Source organism: Thunnus albacares, chromosome 4 (genome assembly GCF_914725855.1).
Source record: "Thunnus albacares chromosome 4, fThuAlb1.1, whole genome shotgun sequence".
NCBI classification, from domain to species: Eukaryota; Metazoa; Chordata; class Actinopteri; order Scombriformes; family Scombridae; genus Thunnus; species Thunnus albacares.
The window spans coordinates 17,462,480-17,479,488 of record NC_058109.1 but is presented as its reverse complement, the minus strand read 5'-3'; the positions used below and the strand labels follow the sequence as shown (position 1 = coordinate 17,479,488).

Sequence of the window (17,009 nt, the reverse complement as noted above, 5' to 3'; positions counted from 1 at the left end):
GTCATAACAAAGGGCAAAAATATCATATGTTGTGTTTTTCTGAGAATAAAGTGTGCAGGGTATAAGCTGCCTCATGTGCATTTGTTTGTGGGGGAAAAAATTGGCATTCAATCAGCATGTCACCCAACCATGCATGCAAACATACATTAGAAGAAAGCAATAGTAAAAAGAACAGACATACATGTGCACTCTGTGGGAGCAAAAAGACATATTTTCTCTTTTAGTTTCCTCATGTTGAACAAATTAAAAGCTTTATTCCGAAAAGATTATGCACTGTTTTAGTTGGATGCCACCTCGTCTCATAGTAGCCTCTTCTTTTATTCTTTTTACTAGAATTTATTTTGAAAATAAGAAGAAAATAAAAAGAAGTATTTTTGGAATAAAACCCTTCACTTCTAGTTTTTGTTGCATATTTCTCTTTATGTATATGCTGAAATTACACTTAAAATAATATACAAAATAGAGCAGAGGCAAAGATAATGTCAATTTTTCTTTTTCTGGTCCTTGTGATTCTCAAGAGGGAACTTTGTGTAAGTTTGCACAAACTGATAAATACAGATGGAAATGTTTGAACGGCGGTGAATACACATTCCAGGGACGACTTAATGCTGGACCGCTCATGGAGTCATGTCAGGTGAGCGTGTTGGCATGAGACCAAAATATAAAGCTTTAAGTTACAAAGATGAAGCACAGAGTTCAATTTGCGTGGCTTACAGTGTCAGTTTCATGATGTAATTCGGAAATTCACAGATTGAATATCCTGTGAAACCAGAATATTACACTTCGAAGAAAAAAAAAAACTATTGATGAATTCACATGCATAAAATGTTTATCTCACGCAGCCTACACTTGATTATCATTACCATAAAACAGAATAACAAAGAAAACATTTGCATATTGTTGTGGCAGCATTTACTAAAAAGTTCAGTCAGGTTTCCCAGAAGCACTTTTGGCAACAGTTGCTAAGAAATGATAGTTGTATATGAATTTTTGATTAGTCATCCACTATAAATATTACTAAATGAAAGTGAACAAAATGACACTGAAATCCTAACTGCCAAGCTGCTATTTCCAAACGCAGAGTGATGGGATAATTGTCCATTATTAGTTGGTGGGAATGTGCTCAGACTTCAGTTCTATTAGTTCTCATTTCTACAAAATAATAAAAAATGTTGGTATATTTTGATTGTTGAGACAAAAGTGGGGGGAAAATGCTGCTATGAAAATAACTGAGAGAAAGAGGCAGAAAGGTAGAATGAGGTATAAGAGAGAGAGAGAGAGAGAGAGAGAAAGAGGGGGATGGTCGTCTGTGTGAGAGAGAAAGAGAGAGAGAGAGTTCAGTGGCCTTCTGCAGGCTGGTGTGTCTGAGATTCTGTTGGACTCTGATCTTGAGGTTTATTTAAGCTGAATTCCGTGGGCTCATCAGGACCGGGTTACAAAAATCCTCCTATAGAACTAGAAAGAATGTGCAGCGCATACAGTTCTGCATAAGGCACAAAGGCATGTCTTTAGAGGTGGGGGCAGGCATCAAAAGACAGGCAGAGGAGGGATTTCTTTAGAGGCTGGGGGCAAAGAAGGTATTTTGGAGCTCCATTCAATGCCAGGGAGAGCAAGGGGAGGCGTACAGTTTTGTGGTAAAGGGTGCAACTTAAAAACCCCCCGACACCTCCCTTGTTATTGGAAGTTAATTATTCCCAGTTATTCTTCTTCTCCAAACCTGAGACGCTATTAGTTTTGTAGTTGTTCGTGAATAAATAACACAACTTTGTACAACTTTACTTACATTATTATCATAAATCTTCTCTGCACGGCTCTTTGTTTTGCATCTCAGCGTACGTGGTTATGTTTTGAGAATGTAAAGTGTTTTCTGCTCATTCTGTCTGGTGGATTTTGACTGCTGAACAGGCAGTTCATGAATTTAAATGACGCATTTTAACATCAGATACTGTGGCTGAAAGGACTAACTGAATTTAAATGGACATAAAAAAATAATTCAAAGCAGAAAACAACAAATGACAGTGCTGTCCCTGCATTTTCTCCATTAACAAGATGATACCTGCAATGTTTCCTGTATATTTTTATAATATAATAACATTATAACTCGTATAATAAAATCTGATTATAAAATTGCATGTATTATTAATATGTTTTATTGCAAAAGAAACTCTTGAGATGAAAAAAAAAACATATGGTCATATGAAAGTGGGCGTTGAAAGCAGATTTGATCAGTCCCTGTTGGATGGCAGTATCTGTCTCTAAGCCATCTCCATGACCTTCTTGATCCAGTCCACATAGACCGAGACACGGATGAAGATGTTGGGCTGCCCCGGGTGTCCGCAGCGCCTCATGGGGATGATCACACCCTCGAGTACCCAGCAGTCCCTGTTCTGACACGCCAACGGGCCGCCGTAGTCTCTCTGCAGACACACAGGAACAACACTCTGGAGTCATTATTTGTCTCTGTTATGACTGACTGTCACTGCTGAGGTTGGAAACATCTTGCAGTCACATCTTGTCCAGTCTACCTCCATTATCCAAATGGCGAATGTGTTTGATTTACAGGAACGTATAAATAGCTGTATGCTCTTTGCTAAAGTGATTTTCGTCATCAAAAGGTTTTCTTCAGCTCTAGTAGTTGAAGTATTAATTTAAAACATTTTACTGTTTTATTCTTGGTCGTTAAAGGAATAGTTTGACATTTTGGGAAGCATGCTTCTTTGCTTTCGTAAGTTAAATGAGAAGACTGATACCACTCTCATATTTTTCTGTTCAGTATAAGGCTACAGCCAGCAGTCGGCTAGCATAGCTTAGCATAAAAACTGGAAATGGGGGGAATCCGCCTACAAACACCTCTTGGCACATAACCTCCCGTAAATTGCCATTTTAACACTTTGTTTTTTGTACTTATTAAACAAACAAGATATAACGTGTTAATAACTGAGCTTTAGAGGTGCTGGTAGACAGATTTTGTTGCCTTTGGATAGAGACAGGCTAACGGTTTCCCTGTTTCTATTCTTCATGCTAAGCTAAGGTAACTCGCCGGTGGTTGTAGCTTCATACTTAGCGTGAAGACATGAGAGTGGTATCGATCTTGTCATAATTAGCAAAAAAAAACTAACTTCCCAAAATGTCAAACCATTCCTTTAGTGCCACTGCACACTGCAGTAAATGTCAAAGAAAAGGGTCTGTGTTGGGTTGTCCTTGTGACCTAATGGTTAAAGGACAGGTTAAACATTTTTCAAGTCTGTCTTAAAACAATAGTCAGGTGCTCAAATGAACATTAAAAGATGTTTTGCTTGCTGTAATCATCCCTCCTCTTCATACTGACCATTAGTAAATCCCGTCCTAGCGTGCTTGCAGTGCAAGTGATAGGGGACAAAATCCACAAGCCTTGTTTTAAGCAAAAATGTTTTCAAAAGTTTATATGAAGCAAATATGAGACTTCAGTCGTCTGAGTTAGACAAATTGAAGTGGATAGCTTCCAAATTTAAAGTGTTTTTAGTTCAAAATTCTCTCTTTTCATTTTCCTGGACAATGTTTCTTTGATGAGCTGCAGTGGAAGGATCGTAAGAAATGACAAATTTGTGCTAAAATGGCTGTAACTTTGGAAGATATCCACTTGATTTGACTATTTCGGACTGCTGAAGTCCACATTAGCTTTAGATAAACTTTTGAATAAATGATTATTATTATTACAGAGGGAAGACTGTGGATTTTATCCCCCATCACTTACATTGAAAGTACATTTAGAAAGGATCTTCTAATGGTCACTATGAACAGGAGGAATGATTACAGAGGGCAACCTGTCTGTTCTTTAAGATGTAAACGATAATAAAACACAATGTCGCTGGTCCAAATCTGGCTGGGGACTTTGACCTGTGATACCCCTCTCTGTTTCTCTAGTGTAACCTTTTTTAAAAAAAAAAAAAAAAAAAAAAAGAATTAGTGAGTGAATGAAGAAACTCTGCTGCAGTTCTAAGATAAACTTAAAGACTTTCTAAAACTTAAAAATTTCCTACTCAAAATGAACAAGAAAGTTTCAAACTGTGCACACCTTTGCACGGACACCTACCTCACAGGCACCTACTCCACCCTGGAAAGAGCTGGTGCACATCTCATTCTCACGAACACGACCTCGGAAGTATTTGTTGCATTCCTTGTTACTAAGAACTGGTATGTGTGCCACGTTGAGGACAGTCTCATCTCCAGTGCCTTGAAAAGCAGTGAAGAGGAGGAGGAATGAATTAGCAGCTAATGTGTTTAGAGAGATGGAGAAAAGAAAAACGGAGGTGGACAGATGTTGAACGATTCTGAAAATAGCAACGCCATCTGTTGCTCAACGGCTTTTATAGCTCTCTCATTTAGACGCAACTTTAAATGCATCACTTCAAGAGCAGAAACAAGATGCTTGTTCTGAGGAAGTCATCTATTATTAATTGTTGCAATAGAAGCATATTGTAGTTGCATGAAGCTCGACATGTAGCAAATTCAGTGTCAAGTTATGATTTCCAGAATTATACTTGCCTCTCGTCTCACCCCATCCTGCGATCTCACAAGTCGTCCCCTCAGCTACTATGTAGCGCTCAGGAGGGAGGCAGATCTGAGAGACACGTTCGTTAAACTGGGCAGGGCTAGAGAAAGGAGAGAGAGTCAGAGGGAAATAATTGATATATTTGAGTATATACGTGTCTGTGTGTGTGTGTGTGCATGTTGGGGCCACTTGACAGTACACACTATTCCAGTTGCAACATGACCAGCTGAGACTCGGAGGGTCCGCAGACGATCTTGGTGAGAGGGATGGTTTGCACACCAGGTTCTCCTTCTTGTGGATCACGATACAGTGTTCCCATCATGGCCGAGTACCCGGGCAGGTCCACATAGCTGTGCAGACATGCAGACACGTTAACATGGAGAATATAATCAAAGTGTGACTTGTGATTTTATTTCAGTTATTTAATATCACTCTTCAATAAAGGACTTCAAAGATTTTTAAAAATTTTTAAAAAATAGTAAAAATTGTTGCATGGGTTAAGCTACAAAAACTCTGGGTCCTACACTTCCCATAATGCAACTCGATAGTATCTTTTGTTAGACGCCTCATGCCTGGTAAAGGCCCACGTCCACTGGTGGAATGTAACAAAGTACATTTACTCTTCACTATACTTCTACTCAACTAAGTTTCAGAGGGAGATATTCTATTTCTTAACCCAATACATTTATTTTACAGCTATAGATTACTTTTCAGTATTTTCATTTGTTATATTTGTACTTAATTTAGATCACTTTGTACAGATCTATTTTCACTTTGACATTAAATGGTCTTTTTCTTTTGGCAACACCACAAACACCGGTGCTCTTGGTGGGGGGAAAGACCATTTTTAAAGAGGAAACAATATGCCCTCATCCATGAGCGGGGTGTGGCATAAAAAATCTAATTCCAGACACTCAAGTGGACGGTTAAAAATAAAAAGCCTTTAATAAACATAGGCTAATAAATTAAAAATACACTAACACGTGTCGGCACACTTGCCTTCCTCTGGGTGTGTTGACACACAATGAATCCAAATCAGTAAGCAGTCATTTTAAAAAAAAGTAGATTAACTATTAAAAAGTTTTTTCTTTTTTTTTAGTGCTTTTACTTTCGATACTTTAAGTAAATTTTGCGTAAGTAATACTTTCACTTGAGTAAGATTTTGAATGCAAGAATTTTACCTCTGATGGAATATTTTTACTACATTTTAGCGGTACTGCTACTTTTACCTAAGACTTCAATATTTTTCCCACCACTGCACATGAAGCATCATCTTCATGCTTATACTGCTTTATCAGAATGAGATTAAGAGATTAAGTGATGATGAGTAATTCTCTCAGTGTTGACAAATTTCTGTCCAGAGCCACAGACGACTAAACAACTATCGTCACAGGTTGAGTAGTACTTCTGATTACCAGTAAACTGTCATGTAAATGAGTAAAGTTTACCAGGAGGAGAAACACTGCTTGGTGCTGATCACCCATCTGGGGTTAACCAGGGATCCTCCACAGAAATGGTTTCCTTTCCTGCACACAAGGGGTCAGAGGTCATACGCAGCACAGCAGAGCGTATTTTGAGTCTAAATCTCTCGGACTAACCTGTCTCTGAGGCTCACTGTCCACGGCGAGTTCCCAGGTATCCCATTTACGATACGTAACCTTGTCCTCTGGAAGCGGTCCTCTCTCTTCCCACACTCACTAAACTCCTCTGTGTTCTCTGTGTTCATGGAAAGGTGAAATATCATTGTAAAAACACACACAGAGGCTTAATGTCATCTTGCAAATGTTGCTTCATATTAATTTGGAAACTAACCTACTGTTTCAGTCATGGGCGGTCTCTCTCCAGCTGTTTGAAAACACCAAGAAACAGATGAATCGTTAAATTGCCTGTCAGATTAGAGCAGTTCTGGATGAATTGTTGCCACAGAGTTCGTTAAACTACTTTGAGGATCTTAAAACAGACAAAGAAAGCAGAGTTGTGTACCACACTGTTTGATGGCGCAGTAGTCAAACTCAGTTTTGGGATCAGTGGTGTAGCACCAGGGTCCGTGCTGGTCCCCATCTGGGTTTCGACAGTAATTTTCTGTGAGATTGGCCTCAGGATGCGTCCTTGGGTTTATTCTGAAAAAACATTTTTAAAACTGAAGGCATGTCGTATATGTCACAGATAAGTGGGGTGAGAGTTTGTTTTTTGCATTTTACTTTTGTAAAGAAAGAGCATTCACTCATAATGCTGATGGTATATTAAAGGATTCAAGAGATGTAATATAAAGGCAATCAGCAGAGTCCATTTCTTTCCTTTCTTTTGCCTTTATCATGAATGTCCCCAAACGCCTATAGACTGTTTTCTTCTTATATAAATACTGATTTTGTAACTCTTAAATTATCATCATACTTGGTCCGGTGAGGTGTGTTCACGTTCCATTTCTGGCAGGTGATGCCTTTACGAGTTTTACGAACCATGCCTCGGTAGTTTTTTCCATTTTCATGGTAGCAATCTGGAAAAAAAAGGAAAATAATATGATTGTAGTGATCTTGTTGAATTATAACAGACAGTAATAGTGGTTAAAAAAAGTAATAAAAATGGAATAAAGTAGCAATTTCATGGAGGGATTTACATCCTTAAAAACATACAGATGGATGTCATTTTATAAGCTGATTCCAGTATTTTTTGACAAAATTCATGTAAATTAGACTATTTGAATATTTGAACCTTGATGTTGGGACTGCAGATTAAAAAAAAACTTTTAGCAATAATTCTGGTGCATTTACAGTTTATTAATGTGCACTGTCCCTGTTAAATACACCAATAAAAATACAGTAAATAAATAGTGTATATGAGCAGATCACTGAATAAATAAAGGTTGATAAATCCAAATGATTCAAATGAAAATTCTTGGTGCCTGGTCAAACTTTTCTGGGGGTCGTGTGTGGTTGTGGGCTTTTATTGGAGGGGACTTCTGAGTATTTCTGGACCTTTCTTCTCATGTGAATATTCATACAGTCTAGCCTCGTGTTCATTCACTGAGTTCATCTTTTTGCTGTAGTTTGAATCAATGAGTTGTACCCTCAGCTTCGATGTCGTCTGCGCAGCGTTTGATCTGTAAGCAGAGAGCGGTCCTCATCTCTGACACAGATGTGAAGCACCAGGGAGCCTCTGACCCATCTGGGTTACGACAGTAGTTCTCCTCCAAACCCCTGGATGAAGTGTTACACACAGTCAGCTTAAACAACGTCCACCAGCTCATCACTAATGCTTCAGACATACTGTTTGTGCTTCTCCCTTTTAATTTACAGACCTATAGATTATATTAAAATAATTTGTAGCTTCTTCTTAAAACCGATGATTGAAAAGCTGGTAATCGATTTTAGTGTGATGAGAAATCACTGCGTCACAAATAAGTTTAATATTCATTTCACATCTGTATTGCGTCCCGCATTGCTGACCATCCATCATTCTGTCAACTGTCAGCAGAGAAATAAGAAATTTCACTGCAGTGACATCTCGACATTAATATTCATGTGTGAAGCAAATGGAGAACTTTTGAATTAACAGGTTATGAGTGAAGAAAACAACCCCAAAGTGTTTTCACCTTCTTTTCCCCTCCGTCATACAGTTTTTTATATACATACTCACTTGCATTCATATGTATTTGGGTAGAAGGGATGCTCATGAGGATATTGGGCGTCCCACCGCTGGCAGGCGATACCAGATGTTGTCTCGTTGACTTTACCACGGTAATCCTCCCCGCGGCCACGGAAACAGTTAGTGGTGAAGCTGGAGCGCTGGCGTTTCTCAACACGCACCTCAGCTGAAGGGAAGGAGCAAGTTGAGAAGGAAATAAATGAGTGTGCAGCGTTAGGTGATGTGGGCCCACTAAGGCAGGATGCCAATAAAGGCAATAAAGGAGAAAAGAGGATTTTGTTGCAGCTTTTTAGTGAAATTAAAGACATAACAAAAGATTTTCCAGAACATTCAATATGATGACACAGAATGGCTGAGCCTTAAACTACAGTGAAGGAAATTATTTAATTTAAAATTATTTCACTAAATATTTAATGAATTATTTAGTGAATCTTCTTTTCAAGTCTATAATTGTGCACGAATAAATGATGTGATATGAACATGATGGTGTGTAGACTTAATCACTATAAGGATTAAAAATAAAGTCAAGAAAAAAAACTCTCTAAGACACTATAAAATCTGACATTGAAAAGATTAAACTGGGGATTTTATACTTTTGTTTAAATTTCTCAAATGTGAAAAACCTATCATCTATCAAAATTATTTCCTTTTGACTCTTCTTTTTAAATTAATTTTCATTCCTCCCATATTTTTTTTTCTGACCTAGTTTTAAGTTCTTTCTCTTCTTCACACACAGCAACATTCAAATAAAAATATGATATTTTGTTTTTAAATCTTTTTGTTGATCTATAAGACAATAAGAATTGATTTGGAGCAATGCTGTTGTTTTGTTTTTTTTTACTAAATGCCAACTACACCACAGGATGGCGCTGTCTTATAGATTTTCAGCCCCGCTGATGATCTCTGCTCTTAGTGGAAATGCACAACTTGCACAACTCATGTTGAAATTTTGGAGAAAACACTAATGTCCTGTTTTGTTTTATTTTGGGCTGAATGTTTTAAAGCTAAATGTTCAGGATTTATCCTTGAACCCTGTCAAGTAATTACTCAGAATTAAACATTGTGGTTTTAACCTCAAAAAGAGTTTGAACTCGAGTATATGCTGAAAAAATACTCTAAATAAATTCTAAAAAGTATTTATTACTTGTTTTTGTGTTACATTATCCACATTACAAACAATACAACATGGAAATTTATTTCTATCATATTTTTTTTATTTATGTAAATCTGTAAAATAATCAAACTACTACTAACATCAATAAAACTAAAGATGAACCACCCTGAAAATTAATTGAAGCTAAATGAAAATTGAACTAAAGTGTACAAAGAAAATAAAATAATGAAAAACACTTTAATTAACCTTTAATTAACCTGAAACCTGGAGAAAGAACGCAGGGCTTGAATCACAGACAACCATCTGCATACTTTAGCCACATTTACTCCTAAATCAAAGAGAATCATTGGGGGCAATTGTGAAACGTCTCACATTTTAGGAAGTAATTTGCACAGACACCAAAAAGTAAATTTAATTACAGCGAGTTAATGAGACTCTCCTCTACCACTGTGACTTCTAACACCACACAAACCGGCTCCATTTAGCTTGTGTCTCCTCTATCGTGCCCGAGAGAACAAACGACCAAAACAAAACAAGAGAAACAAGCAAGAAGGTCTAATCCCACAAATTTATCCTGTGAGACAATACATGACAGCTATTATTTACTATCAATATTTCTAATAGTGTTTCTGTGACAGAATTAACATCTTACTGCATTTGCTGATCTCGCAGTTTTCTCTCTCCACCTCCGGGTCTGTGGTGTAACACCAGGGCACCGGAGAGGCATCAGGGTTACGACAGTAGTTATCATCTAAACTCTTATCAGGATACCTGAGAAAACAAATATCGGCCATTTTAATTTCAACAATTACAAAGGACTTACAGGTCCTGCCTGACATTGATTCAACATGCAAACAACACAAATGTACAGTTACACTCTTGTCAGTTCACATTATGGATCAGTTTGGCTAATAACATGTAATAGTGCAGTGATGACTGTGTGAGTACTTTTCAGGCTGGTAGATGTGTTGGTGAGGATACTGCTGGTCCCATCTCTGACACTCTCTGCCACTCACAGTGTGGTCAACCTGCCCTCTGTAGTCCTCTCCGTTACATGTGATACATACCTCTGCAAAACAAAACCACCAACACAGTTTTAAAGTGAGAGAAATGAGAAGTGAGAAGAAAAAAAATCATGCATTCTGTTGCACTTTATTTTACGGTTCACTAGTTTCCTAATAATTTCCTAGAAAGGACCTGATTTGAAACTGTAGTTTTTTTTAGGGAGGTTCCCGGAGAAGACTGTGCAATTTGGTACTAATTATAGGGAAAATGTTCAATTGGTACACTTGTTAATTACAACCTTCTTCAACCAAAGTATCTTTTAGTCTGTGAACATGCAAATATGTAGAGCTTGTCTTTCTCTGTAAATGTAAATTACAGGAAATTTATACAATTAAACATGGAGAATAAAGTTTACAACAACTGAATGAATCCCTTCCCGTTTTTTTTATTCCAATGAGAAAGACTGAAGAGTTCTTGTAAAGAAATTCCCCTGAAAGTCAACATTTTCTCCTTTCCTATAATTAGCTTCAAATTACACAAGTCTCGTCAAGAAATTTCTGATGAAATTATTAGAAAACTGCAGGACCTGTAAAATAAAGTGTTACCCATCCATCACACTTGTATGTACTTCTCATACGTCATGGAAATGTGTTGGCTGTACCGTCTTTGCACTGGGGAATGTTGCAGCTTTCATAGCGTCGCTCCGGGTCGGTGGTGTAGCACCACGGACCGATGCGGTCCCCATCTGGATTCCTGCAGTAGTTCAACTCCAGGCCATTAGTGGCTGTGGGAGTCCACCTGAGACACGCACAGAGTTTTACAGTGAGTGACGGACTGTTGCAGGTCTCATACAGTCCAGTCAAAGAGCTCTTTGGACAGTGACACATTGTTTTGATGTGTTGGCTTCGTACTGAATGAAGTTAAACTGCTGACCCTCAGCTTTACTTTCAGGGTGTTTACATTCACCTCAGATGAACAGTTTAGGACATATTTTAGAGTACAAAGTGACAAAATTAGTGGTTAAAATGAATTGCTTTGGCAATTTACACATCCAGAACACAACTACAGAAAGATAACACATGATTAAACATAATGTTTGGTGTATTAGTAATAAAATAATCTACCTGACCTGTAAAGGAAAGCAAGTTCCAAAATGTTAATTGACAGTTCTTCACTTGATCTAAAATCATTCTGTGGCTGCGATTAATATCACTTAACATCTGCTATTCTTTCTATCAATGACTGTAGTGTCTATTAAAAAACAGCTACGCTTACAAACCACTTTACTATATTTCTAACTTTTTTTTTTTAGCTGTGCAGCCAAAATCCTCCGGACAACGGACGAAGTAAGACATTTACATTCATATTTACTGATGTTGAAATAATCATTTCTGTCACAAAGGACTTGACTTTGGACAAATTGGATATTGTGTGTGAATATGGATTTTGTAAAATAAATAAGAATAATAACACTTTTTCTAGCTTTTGTGTACAGTAAAAGTCAAAACTTTGTAAAGTAATCCAAAAAGTGTTAAACAAACCAAAATATGATTAATATTTTAGATTCCTCAAAGTAGCCACTGTTTGCCTTGATGATAGCTTTGCACACTCTTGGTATTCTCTCAATCAGCTTCATGAGGTCGTCACCTGAAATGCTTTTCCAGCAGTCTTGAAGGAGTTCCCACATATGCTGAGCACTTGTTAGCTGCTTTTCCTTTCCCAAACCATCTCAACTGGGTTTAGTTTGGGTGATTGTGGAGGCCAGGTGATCTGACTCCTCTCCTTCTTGGTCCAATAGCCCTTACAGAGCCTGGAGGTGCGTTTTGGGTCAATGTCCTGTCGAAAAACAGATGAAGGTCCCACTAATCGCAAACCAGATGGGATGGCATGTCGCTGCAGAATGCTGTGGTAGCCATGCTGGTTAAGTGTGCCTTAAATTCTGAATAAATCGCCAACAATGTCACCCAGCAAAGCATCACACCTCCTCCTCCATGCTTCATGATGGGAACCAAACATGAAGATACCATCCGTTCACCTTCTCTGCGTCTCACAAAGACACAGCGTCTGGAACCAAAAATCTCAAATTTGGACTCATCAGACCAAACTACAGATTTCCACTGGTCTAATGACCATCCCTTGTGTTTCTCGGTTCAAGTAATTCTCTTCTTCTCTTATTCTCCCTCAGCAGTTGTTTTTTTGCAGCAATTCGACCATGAAGGCCTGATTCACACAGTCTCCTCTGAACAGTTTATGTTGAGATGTGTCTGTTACTTGGAAGCAGTGATGTGGGCTCTAATCTGAGGCGCCATTAATTGGCAATTTCTGAGGCTTGTAACTCTAATGAACTTCTCCTCTGCAGCAGAGGTTACTCTTAGTCTTCCTTTCCTGGAACGATCATCATGAAAGCCAGTTTCATAATAGCGTTTGATGGTTTTTGCGACTGCATTTGAAGTTCTTGAAATTTTCCGGATTGACTGACTTTCATGTCTTTAAGTAATGATGGACTGTTGTTTCTCTACACTTAGTTGAACGGTTTTTGCTATAATATGGATTAATACAGTGATCGAATAGGGCTATTTGCTGTATACCAACACAACCTCGTTTGATGATCTCAAACGCATTAAGAAGACAAGAAATTCCACCAATTAACTTTTGACGAGGCACACCTGCTCATTAGAAGCATTCCAGGTGACGACCTAATGAAGCTTGTTGAGATACTGCCAAGAGTCTGCAAAGCTGTTATCAAAGCAAAAGGTGGCTGCTTTGAGGAATCTAAAATATCAAATATGGTTTATGGTTTATTTAACACATATTTGTTCACTACATGATTCCATATGTGTTATTTCATAGTTTTGATATCTTCATCGTTGTTTTACAATGAAGAAAATAGTAAAAATAGAGAAAAACCCTTGAATGAGAAGCTGTGTCCAAACTTTTGACTGGTACTGTATGTGGTTTACCTCGTCCCCATTTTTGACTGTATTAAGCCTGTATTACTATTATTATTTATTATCATTGCTTAACTAAACATGCAATTATATGTATAACTTGGTATTCCTACAAGGCCAATTCTTCAATTCCTTAATTCTGACTTTTCCTTCATTTCATTTCATTTTTCCCTTGAGTGAATATACATTATGAAAACAGCGGGACTTTTAATTTTATCTACTGATTAACAGTTAAGTTTGGAAAGATGAGGAAGATATTAATTTATTCTAATTTATTCTTTTTATTTGTTTGCTTGTGTGTCTTTACTAGTTTTCAATGTGAAATTTGAGAAAGTAACCCTTGAAATAAACCCAGTCATATTATGTATGAACTTGTGTAAAGGGACAAAATCCTTCACTGTTCATATAGATGCGAACACCCTCACAAGCACTTTAACCTCATATTCAGTTTTATTTCAGATCCAGTCTCCTGAAACAATGACTTCTGCTGTATGAAAGACTAAAACATCCACATGCAAAGATTCATCAGAGGAACTGTCTCACCTGTGATCATGAGGAAACTTGGACCACCACTGCTGGCAGGTGAGTCCGCTCTTTGTGGTGAAGACTTTCCCTCGGTAGTCCTCCCCTTTACCCACGATGCACTTCCTTACATAGACTTCATAACAAAAAGCAAACCAATCAAACACCTCCGAGCACGGATAAGTCACGTTGATCTCTGAAACGTCACACAACGTGAGCACACACGTGTCTTACCTTTCTTCTCGTAAAGGTCACAGTTAACGTTTCTCTTCACCTCCGCGTTGCTGCCGTCGCCCACCCAGGGCAGATGTTTACAGGTGACAGTCGGACGTGTCTCATAGTTGAACGCTCTGGTGTTGAGGCAAATTTTCATGTCAGAGATTGATACACTGATTGGTAAAAACTTACAATAAAGTATATTAATAAAGGTTTTGTAAGTCATGGCTTACTAATGTTGATCAATTATTCACTAATAAGACAATAAAAGAATATTTAGGTTGTCAGTCTGGAAACTAACATTTTTAAAGCTAATTCTGGGTCTTATTTTCATACTACTATAATAATTTCTATCAGGAATAATAAAAATCAGTTGCCAACAAATAATCCAACACTTTAACAAAGTTATTTGGAAATGAAAATGAAGCTAAAGTTATGTTATGTTAACTGTCTGTTGTAAACATCCATCAACAGTATATAAATCAATTTACTGATTAAACTTTGACCTACTGTAAGATCCACAATAAGAAAATCAATATGCAAATATATGTTGTGATATAGAATAATTACATATCATTTATTTTCTGTTAAATATGTGAAATTATGTGTTCTGGAAAATAAGCAATAATGAATAATTGTTGCTACTAATATTAATGTTGTGTTAGTTATAATCCTGTTATTGTGATGCTTCACTACTTAATCATATCAATGTGACTTGGAGCAGCAGTTAATTAGTCTGTGGAAACGATAGAGATTATAGATTTAGTAACTTTTCATTTCTCACAGAAAACCTTTAAAAGTTAAGAGTTAGTTACTGGCCTGAAGATTTTATTCCACATCAAACTCAAAGCTTTACACAGACTTGAACTGAGCATAGATAAAAAACAGAATAGACTGCTGAGTGAACGCACACAATTTTTATATCACCAACAGTTCAGGTGCCCTCACTTTTAGTTTTACCACCTAATAAGGTGGTTTAGTTAATCTGGCTAAACTGTTGGTTTGTTTACAACCTGTTTGATCGTCTAACTAACGATGTCTGGCTGTTTCAGATCTCAGCAGTTAGTTAGTGAAGACAATGTTATTATAACTGATAAAAAAATGAATGCAATAAACTGAAATAATGCTTTAAATTGAAGGATCCCTTTGTTTGGTGTATTCTTCGTGGCTGTGGAATATCTATTTTGGAGGAGCCTCATAACATCTGAGCCAACAGTTATTTATTAATAACGTACCAACATTCGAAACTATCACATTGATAGTGTTCAAAATGCAAAAACCTGCAAACCTTAATTAATGATGTCACAGTGAGCAATAACTCACACATAGAAAGTTCATAAATCATCAGTGAATAGTTAGCAAAACAATCTAAACACAAGGTCCATAAGTAGCTGTTCTTTGAGCTTTCGACCATATAACACCGTCTTCCTCAGCAAATGAAGTTATATGTTGTATGTTATAAAGAAATTTAATGACAATGAACTTTCAGTCTCAACAAGGATTCCTTAAAATACTATTATTAAATACTAAAAAAAAATGAAATTTCAGCATCTACAATTCCATGACAACTGTGCAAACTTCATCTATCGGTGAAGATCATGTGATGTTTTTGAAAGCTCCAGAACAGCATCTAAAGGACCTTGAGTTGAGACTGTTTTGCCAACTTTGAGTCTCATCATTGAGCAGGTTTGGCCCTGATGCTGTGTGTTCGTATCTTTAAAAGCTCACAGCCTGAAAACCTAAATATTATTTTTATTTATGTAGATATGGAGCTCATTACAGACCTTTAAAGTTTTACTATATGCATATTTTAAATCAATCAAGTCATAAGTAACATCTAACATACCTGTTCTGTGTGTGGACTTATTGGGGAAATGGTTCCTAGTGATGTAATAGTAACAAACTCTTGTCAGTTTAATGTGGGTACCTGCAGTCCAGTGACTGGGAGCAGCGTGTGGCGCAGTCCTCCAGGTTCAGGCCCGGCAACATTTGCACTCGAGCTGAGTTCCAGGAGGTAGGAACCAGCTCTCTGCCCTCCGAACGCTGGAAGTCATTCAGAGGACTGCGGTACCCTGTTTTTGTACAACAGAACCAGAAACACAGAGTTCTGCAGGAGGACTTATTGAACCTGTATCTGTTTGGTGCAGTGCAGGTGCTCACTGGTACCCACTGCAACATTTGGGCACGAGCCTGCACACATATAACCTTTGGACTGAGACACTGCTGCTGGTTTATGCGACCAGAAAAAGCATTTAAGAGCAACACAACACATCTGTTTAGTGAAACTACTACTACTATTAGTAATATACATTCATCCAGTAAAATTTATTACACAACATGATTAAAAATGATCAAACATATGAATTTTAAAATAAGTTTACACATGCTTTATAATCCCACAGATAGTTATTCTGCTCATTTGAAACCAAAATACAAATAAAACCCAAACTGTATTGTCCTCAATACACTGTAGAAGATTAAATATCACTCAGTAATTTATAATTGTATAAATATAATTAAAACTTTCCTACCAGTGACAAGTCCAGCAGTCAGGAGAAGACAGGACAACAGCAGTTTCATTGTTTCTAGCTGTGAAAGATAAAGACTGTTTTATAATACTGGAAGTGTAACCACAGACTGAGATCTCTGCTCTCTGAAGTCTTGTTCTGAGCTTTGTTTTCGTCCTAAACTAAAGAGTAATTAAACGTCCCATCGACCTGATAAAAGAGAAAAATCCTCGAAAGGCTTGAGTAAGAGGTCAGAGCTACGCAGAAAAAATAAAAAACTAAAACACAACCACCCACACACGAACATTGAGTCCTGTTACTCAAACAGAGGCCCTAATCCCCAAAACACAGCCAATCAATACGCCTATTAATCATTAATGAAGGGTGGCACATAGGTCCCTGTTCATGCGCTTTTTTCATAAAAGTCAAATATCCTCTCTGACAGCTCTGTATCTACAATTTAAACCAAATGTCCTGCAAAAAATGTGTATCTGAATTGTTGTTTTTTTAATGGAGGCGAT

At 37.4% G+C, this 17,009-nt stretch overlaps 1 protein-coding gene across 1 annotated transcript; it reads right to left on the bottom strand.

Moving 5' to 3' along the window:
* Window positions 1-406: 406 nt before the first annotated feature.
* On the bottom strand, window positions 407-16,945 carry mst1 (macrophage stimulating 1). Its single transcript, XM_044347716.1, has 19 exons — window positions 16,699-16,945; window positions 16,513-16,570; window positions 15,909-16,053; window positions 14,000-14,115; window positions 13,787-13,901; window positions 10,957-11,093; window positions 10,239-10,359; window positions 9,943-10,061; window positions 8,168-8,342; window positions 7,598-7,728; window positions 6,926-7,028; window positions 6,515-6,651; window positions 6,344-6,376; window positions 6,130-6,247; window positions 5,980-6,057; window positions 4,735-4,881; window positions 4,525-4,631; window positions 4,073-4,212; window positions 407-2,417 (listed from the first exon to the last, which is right to left on the bottom strand). The coding sequence occupies exons 2-19, from the start codon at window positions 16,559-16,561 to the stop codon at window positions 2,256-2,258; spliced, it is 2,133 nt and encodes a 710-aa protein (XP_044203651.1). The 5' UTR covers window positions 16,562-16,570; window positions 16,699-16,945; the 3' UTR covers window positions 407-2,255.
* Between the last annotated feature and the right edge of the window lie 64 nt (window positions 16,946-17,009).

Excerpts from the sequence above, each read along its gene's own strand:
- mst1 (XM_044347716.1), bottom strand. The coding sequence starts at position 16,561 with ATGAAACTGCTGTTGTCCTGTCTTCTCCTGACTGCTGGACTTGTCACT. Across the intron at positions 8,343-9,942 it reads CTGCGAGATCAGCAAATGCA|CTGAGGTGCGTGTTGAGAAA; the intron begins GTAAGATGTTAA and ends CCTTCCCTTCAG. Across the intron at positions 6,377-6,514 it reads CTGCGCCATCAAACAGTGTG|CTGGAGAGAGACCGCCCATG; the intron begins GTACACAACTCT and ends GTTTTCAAACAG.